The 7,865-nt window shown below is 47.1% G+C and overlaps 1 protein-coding gene across 1 annotated transcript in view; it reads left to right on the top strand.

Annotated features, from left to right (window-relative positions):
* ASTN2 (astrotactin 2) overlaps nucleotides 1–7,865 on the top strand; it is a 644,195-nt gene that overhangs the window by 443,786 nt on the left and 192,544 nt on the right. The window contains 1 exon segment of the mRNA XM_019510513.1: nucleotides 2,012–2,277. Within this exon segment, the coding sequence (XP_019366058.1) occupies nucleotides 2,012–2,277 (266 nt within the window).

Genomic DNA, 7,865 nt, shown 5'->3' with positions numbered 1-7,865 from the left:
CTTTTCAAAATCCTACATCTGCCCATGGGTGGAAGCTTGCCTCTGCTTTCAGAGAAGAGTCCACTCTCTGGCAGAGCAAATGCGTGAAGTCTGTTCTCAGTTTGTCACTTGGCTCTTATTCATGCAAAGCTGTCATGGGCCTTGGCAAGACTTTGGCCTAAGAAGGAACTAAGGGAGGGCTTCAAGATTTATCTCCTCGGAATTAGGACTGCCAGAAAGTTGTGCAATGGTTGCAAACAATTCAAAATGTTTTAGAAAAAGCCCTGTAATAATAACATGATCATTAACAACAGCCTGCTGCACCTCCACAGGCCTTTTCATTAGACAGCCTCAAAACGCCGTGCCTTGCTAACTGAGTTTTGTGCCCATTGCGGCACAGGTAATGCTACAGTCTTCATGAATAAGCAGGATGTTCTTCTACGCTAAGCATCAGGCTTAACACAGAAGCAGTGCCCCGATTTTAACTTGGTTTGTCTCATCCCCAACTATGTGTTGAATATATATATAAATACTTATACCTGGGTTTGACATAGTTTCACCCAGTGATGTGGTTGTCCTGTGCAGTGGGGTGAGGGGTACTGGCTGGTGGCAGCTTGGTACTGGAAGAGAGCACTCCATGGGTGGCAAGTGTATACCAGTCACCATCCAAGGCAGCAGGACGACCAGTTCTGTGGCCAGTCCACCTCATTGATGAGAACCTTATTTCTGAGGTTTAACTTATTTCCCTATCCCTTTCTATTTGGTGATAGCGCCTTATTATGTCATCCATAGCACATAGCCAGGGGTCACAGAGCAAAGAGAGGGCAGCCTTGACACCACCTCTGTGGAGGTGGAGCAATTTTTGGAGCAAGTCTTATAATTTATTATATGTTTGTAGAGAGTGGCCTTGACTTGGTCGCCTTTTTCTGTATTAGTAGTAATAGCCCATTATACCAGTCACAGTGTTCGTCTCATGCTAGATGATGGGACTTGCTTCAGAACAAATAAGAATGCCCACCATCCCAAAGGGGAGCAGTTCTGTGTGCTGGGAAATACTTGGGATGTCATCTTTTCTGAGCCTGGCTATCTAAGCACCCTTTCTCTGATCCACATGGGGCTTGGGCCATCCTTGTTTTGATGCACCCCAAAAGACAAACAAAACTTGGCTGGAAATGCTTTGTTTCATTTGGTATGATTAAGACCTGAGCTGCCACAATCTCCTTGCAAATTGGGCTGAGTTTCTGAAAGGGTAAGAGCCTGCCTTGCATGTCCGGGCTGGAGTTCAGGCTCTGGTGACACAGGTTGTGCAGACATACCCTAGCTGGCTTTACACTGTCCAGCTCAAGTGCAGGTAGCAGGATACACCATTATTCGAACCCCAGCCAGCTAGTTTAAAGCAAGCCCTAATATACCACTGAAGTGACTGCAGACGTATATCTGGATCAACTTCCCATGACATCAGGGCATTATTGGACAAAACTATTCCTCAGCAGAGTCAGTTGCTCATTGGGCAACCATTGGCTTCATCAGTATGGTTGATTGTTTGTTTTCTCATAAAAATTGTGGAACTGGAAATTTGCTATATGGTCCATTTGCAAAAGAATTGAGGGAGCAGGGAGGAAGAGACAGTTATGGAGGTGGGAAGACAAACAGCATACCAAATGTTTTGGGTTCCCAAACACCAAACATCTTTGGCTTTTGTTTCATGTAAAAAGTGAGGGGAAAACCAGCAAATTATATATATATATATATATATATATATATATATATATATATACACACACACAAATTGTCATTTGTCTGGAAAGCACTTACATTTTTTGACCACCTCTCCCCAGCTATGACCTGAAAACCCTGTCATTCCCCTGATCTGCTTAACCTTCTCTCATATCAGAGTCTCAGCTTGGTCCCACATGACTGATACCACAAGCAGCTACAGTCGAATTTTGGCTTAGGCACAGATGATGCTTGATAAGACAGATTTATTGTGTGCATTTATTTTTTTCTTTCCCTCTCCCCCTCCCCAAACCAGAAACAACTGAACTTGGTAACAAGAAGGAGCTCAAGTCCATGCCGTTTATCACCTACCTCTCAGGCCTGCTGACAGCTCAGATGTTGTCGGATGACCACCTGATCTTGGGCGTGGAGATTCACTGTGAAGAGAAGGGGCGCTGCCCCTCTACCTGCCACCTATGTAGGCGTCCTGGCAAGGAGCAGCTCAGCCCTACCCCGGTACTGCTGGAAATTAACCGCGTGGTGCCACTGTATGCTTTGATCCAAGACAACGATACCAGGGAGGTGAGTGATGTTTGCCATAGTAACCTCTCTGCCTCCCTGCTTCTTCCCTCCATCCATCCATCTTGTAAGCTGTCTGGAGCAGGGACTCCTCATTTGATTTTAGTTTCTACAGTGCTCAGCACAATGGGGTACTAAACCATGACCTAGGTTCCTAGGTGCTACCATTACAATATAAAATAGTGGTTCTCAATCGTTTTATATTTGAGATGCCTCTCATTAGATACAAGGCACCCTTTAGAAAATGCTAGCTCTCAGTGTTCGCTCTTTTTTATTATGGAAAAATAATAGAGCAGTTTTTCTATTGCAAAGATCTCAGAAAGACCACAACGGGTCAGGATGTTTTTAACATTATGGATTTCTATTTGAAATTGCTGCATTTATCGTTTGAACTATGTTTTCACACTTTACAGTGCTAACATTGTGTAGGACTCCAGGTCACCCTTGAAAGGATCTCAAGGCATCCAATCCTGGCTAAGAATGACTAGTATAAGTCTTTATCCTATCTATGTATCTCACACCAATTAGAATCTAAGGGCCCAGCCCCAAAAGGTTACTAAACACCTAATTTCCACATAGAAGCCCAAGTACTTCTTTGGATCTGTCCCTAAGTGCTACCCAAATCGTTCTCATCTCAGTATAACAGTCTGAATGTAACTTAGTGCCCATGTGTCTCATGTAACAGGAGAGTCCCTACCCTCCAAGTCTCCCCCTCTTGTGTTCACTGTTTCTCTTGGATCTGTGCATTCCTCCCTCCCTCCTTTCAGCAGGGTGAAGCATCCAAATCATTCTCTCAGCAAAAGCAACACAAAACAGCCTATGAAATGTTTGCACTCCTAGGCAGGAAGCAGAGCTTGAGATCTTTGTCGTGGACATTCCTGGGATTTGGGGAATTGGGCACGGGGCCATCTTTCCATTTCTCCTCGGGGTCTGGAGTCTCACCCCTTAGATTTGGATAGGGAACACGCCTGAGATTCTCAAAGCAGCGTAGCACCTTGCAGCCCTCATCCCTGCACAACCACTGCAGGGGGAGTCTGGCCTGGGAACAGACCCCTGGGATTCACTCAACCAGCCGCTGGAGGTCACTGTTACTCTAATAGGTACAGGCGAAGCGCGGAGGTCAGCCTCCCCTCTGGCACATGGCTTCTCTCCTCTCTCGCTCTCATTCTGCAAATCCGGCAAAAACTTAAATGTTAATCATATGTAGATTTATGTTCCGGATTCCTCGTTCCTACCGCCTTGCCCCCACCCCCTGCCCCATTCCCATATCCAAAAATGACAGACCTGCTTAAAGTCACTTATTAGCACCAAGCCTGCTCTTGATTAAGGGAGTTGGAGCGAGCCAGCATGCAGCAGCTGTGGGTGGGACGAGAAGGGATGCAGGTCTGGAAACAATCCTGGCAAGTAGAGGTGTGACCACCAAGCATGAGCACCCAGCCCCCTCCCCTGCCCCAACACTGCATCCATCCCTCTTACAAGCTCCATCCATTGTTATCTCTGCCTCTCACTTTCCCTCGCTCTATCCCTTCATCTCTTCCCCCTGCCTCAGTCTCTCTTGGCATTGCAGTGAGCCCCATCAGAGGGCAAGGGGTGTGGGAGAACATGGGGTGGAGGGTGAGGGAGACAATAAGTGCAGAGGGGGCTGGGGGATGGCCTGAGTCAGGACACAGTGCTGTGGGTATGGCAGACAGAGTGGAGATGCTGTATGCTACACAGAGATCCCATGGCACTGGTGCACAGCAGCAGCTCACAGGCACATGCTTCCACACTTAGGGCAGGGATCAGGAAAGATTGGTGCCCTCTTCCTTGTCCCCCTCCCACAGTTGTCACACACAACCTCACTGCTGGAGTGCAACAAGGGCAATGCCGTCTTCCCAAAGCCAGGCCCAGGCCAAGGTTCATTTGTCCAGCGAAAGGCTCTGATTCCTACTGCTGTTTGTTTGCTTCAGGCCACACTTACCCACCCATGCTCCTTTTAGGGTCCCTATAATTTTTCTGTTGCAAGAGCCAGGTAATTCCTTTTGTATCCCCTCTCTCTATCTATGCCTGTCCCCTTGATCTCTCTGTTTATCCGTTCTCTCTCCCACAGTGTGTTTGCATTATTTCATTCTTCCTTTCTTTCCCCTTCACTGGTCTGCTACCTCTTTCTCTCTATTCCTTCCTTCCTTCCTTTTTCTGAAGACTCTTCCTACCTGTTATTTTTATCCTCTTTGTTCTAATAGCCCTGGATCCTCTGTTGAATGGGAGAGGTTCCTATTATTTCGGAGTCAATCAACTACCAGCTCCAAGCCCCCAGTAGGAACTCGCAAACACTACTGTGAAGAAAGATCAGGCATGTCTCTGGGTGCCAGGACGGGTCAAAGTGCCAAGATGCTCTCTGTGTTGCCGTTGCAGCAGTGTTGGTGCACCAGGCACATTTCCTACTGGGGAAACAGCATGAACCCCATTGAAAGACAGAATTTGAGTTGAGATGATCCAGACTGGACCTGTAATGCTGTGTTAGTTTTGCCACTGTGAAGAAATGCAGTGAACCTGGTCATGGCACAAGCTAAGTCTCTGCCCCAATGTGAAGTCAGTCAGTTGTACCAAATGGACTCAGCTGCAAAGAATCCACTGCCCCCCTTCCTCTTCTCCCAGCCATTCATATTAGAACAGGCCTTTCCGTTTCCCCTGGGTGAAGAGGTGCCTAACCCATTTAAACACATTAGTAGGAGATGTGGAACCAAGCTGAAACCCAGCTCTCAGGTCCCTGTTTGCTTGTTAGGTCTTCATCACCATAGCATATCCTAGCATATGCATGGAGAAAGTTCTGTGGACTGATTGTTTGATAGTAAATATTCAGTTGTCCATGTGCTACTTAACTGCAGTTGGTCAGAAAAGTCACATGATATGTACTTCTGTTGGATGCTGAAGCATTCATCAAGCCAGTGCTTGGGTTTAAGTGTTTAAATCCTGCTTTCTGAAATTTCTTGTGCATGAAACCTCAACATTTGCCTTCTACAAACATTTCTCCTGGCCAAACATGGCTCCTCTGGTATCCGTGGTACACGAAGGTAGAAGAGAGTGAGCGTGGCTCAAGGACATTCATTCAAAGTTTAAATACTTGTGAAATGACTACTCCATGGCTATGGAACAAGTAACATGGGGGTCCTTGGTGAAGGGTTTCTCAGTGGAAGGGCTGCCTATAAGGTGAATACAGAGGGCATGACCCAGCTGCCTGGGGTGGGGCTGGTGAGTACACTGCCTTTTTCACTCTGTTGCTACTGTCCAACTTGCTTTCAAATCTGATCCACTGCCCTCCTTCTGGGTTGAGGCTGGCCTGATGTGAACAGGCAGAGAAGTTGTGACTGAGGCACATATTGGGGCAGTCTTCTGCAGGAAGTCTCTGGGGACCATGCCACATGCAGACTATGTCTGTACACATCTCCTCAACCCATTTAAGTCAGTTATCACCCTGCAGGCACCATGATACTAGGTTTGAACAATGGTCTACGCATTCCAGGATCCTGTTTTGGACAGCTGTTAGTCACTGATTCTTCAAAGGAAGATGCAAGAAATTGTTCACTGTCAGGGCATGGGAACCCCTGAGGTTTGGCTCATGTCTTGAAGGACAAGTCTCCCATTATACAACTTTATCCAGTCTCACAAAAAAGGTCCTCTGGATGTCTGGCGCAGAATGCTCTTGAATGAACATGACAGACTTTAGGCAGCCCCGTGGAGAAGAGATATGTGGCAGCTTTATGGTGTCCTCGATGCAAGTTCCAAAACTGAAGAAAAGAAGAATTTCATCTGACCTCAGAAAGGGCAGGGTTTCTACATGTGCCATGCCTGTACCACGTGGTGTAGTCATTTGGTCTCCTGGGCTTAGCCCATGCACCTCCAGCATTTCATTCCCATCCCATGTTGCCCAAAGCAAAGCATCCATTTCTTGGGATGGGCAAGACGATTCCCATTACATAGAGCTTTCCTGACCCTGATCCTGATCCAGAGGAACAACCATCTTCTCCAGTCTTGATGGAACAGGGGGTCACTTCCTTTCTTTCTTTTTTTTTTTTTTGGCAGTGAATTTTCCATACAGCCTTCAGCTCTGAGTGTAGCCAGGAGAAAGAGGAGGGAGGCAAAGCCTATAATATCATTATTCTCACCTTTTTGCCCCTTTGACTCCTTAGCTCTCTGCAGCTGCATGATTGACTAACAGCCCAGCTCATGGTAATCATGGAGAGGCACAGGCTGAGAAAGAAAGAGCGAGACAGCAGGTTTGCATATTCTGTAAACCTCCAAGTCCCCTGGAATAGGCTATTAGAAACGGAGCCAGTCAGCTAACCCTGAGAGGCACCAGGAAGAGAATGGAGACGCCCTGCTCCTTTCCCGCTCTCCCCTCCCACTCTGAACATCAGCTCATAAATGATACCGAGACCTGGAAGACTTGGGGTGTGTGGGAATGCCGGTTACCTGCCAGACCCCACCTTCTGTAGGGACTGCCAGCAAAGCCATGCCGGTGCGGCAGTTCAGATGCAATACGCCGGGGGTGCACACTTTGATTTGCATTGTGCTCTCCCCCACCAAAACTCAAACAAACCCCCTCAAACCCGAGCTCTCACAACACAGCGCGGCCAGCTGCAGAAACACTTAGAGTGTGGCGTGGGGAGGGAGGAGAATGAGAGGAGATGAATCTTGTCCCCTCTGGGAGATGGATTCAAAGCTCTGTTGTTTGTATTTAAGGAGACAAATGGACATCTAGTTAGAATTTTAGGAGACCTCTGGGACCTTATTTAATTTAAAAATTGAGTAATTTCAGCATTAATCTTTAGCCATGTCTGCCTCGCAGCAAACAGCACAACACAGGACCCACAGGCCGAGCCTGCTGTGTGGAAGAGATGTGGATTCACTGGGTATAGACACAGAAAGTCCCTCAGTAGTGTAGCTACAGTCTCTTCCCAGCCAGGCCTTCCTGCCGTCATAAGGGGACACAAGGCTCTTTAGGGACTTCTTTCCTTTTTTGGCCCAGGATGCGGCAAGCAATAGTGACCTGGATGTAATGTATGAGAATATTCCTTTATTTCCTCTCCTGTGGGGATGGCTCACCCCACAGTGTGTGTATGTGTGTGTGCATGTGCGTGCATACATGTCCAAAACCAAGTCTGAGCTTTTCCTACACAAACCATGTGACTGAGGATGAGGACTCTTTAAATGGTATTGAATTTCTCCATTGTGGCCTGTGATCTGATATTATTGTCTGCACTCCTGTCCTTGCTTGTGCTCATCTGGCCTGGAGCTTCTCCCATCCCCTCACGTCTCTGCATGGACCTAGTCTTTCCGGAGGAAATTTCTTCAATTCAGCAAAATATACCTAACACTGTAGTATCTCAGAGGCTTTAAACTAGCTAGGCTTATGGTCCCAGATGTAGTGGGACTCTCCTATTAGCACACTAAAGGGCTAGATCTGCATCACATCCTCAACCTTTAGGCAGGATGGTAAGCACTGGTACAGCTAGTATCTATTACAGCAGTGGTTTTCTCTGCAGGGCGGTGCACAGACTGTGTCTAAGGGGTCCCCAAAAGATACTATCATTTAAAAGTATGTGAGTATC

The sequence above is a fragment of the Gavialis gangeticus genome, unplaced genomic scaffold (genome assembly GCF_001723915.1).
Source record: "Gavialis gangeticus isolate Ggan-Ray unplaced genomic scaffold, GavGan_comp1, whole genome shotgun sequence".
Lineage (NCBI taxonomy): Eukaryota > Metazoa > Chordata > Crocodylia > Gavialidae > Gavialis > Gavialis gangeticus.
This window is presented reverse-complemented; position numbering and strand designations above follow the sequence as displayed.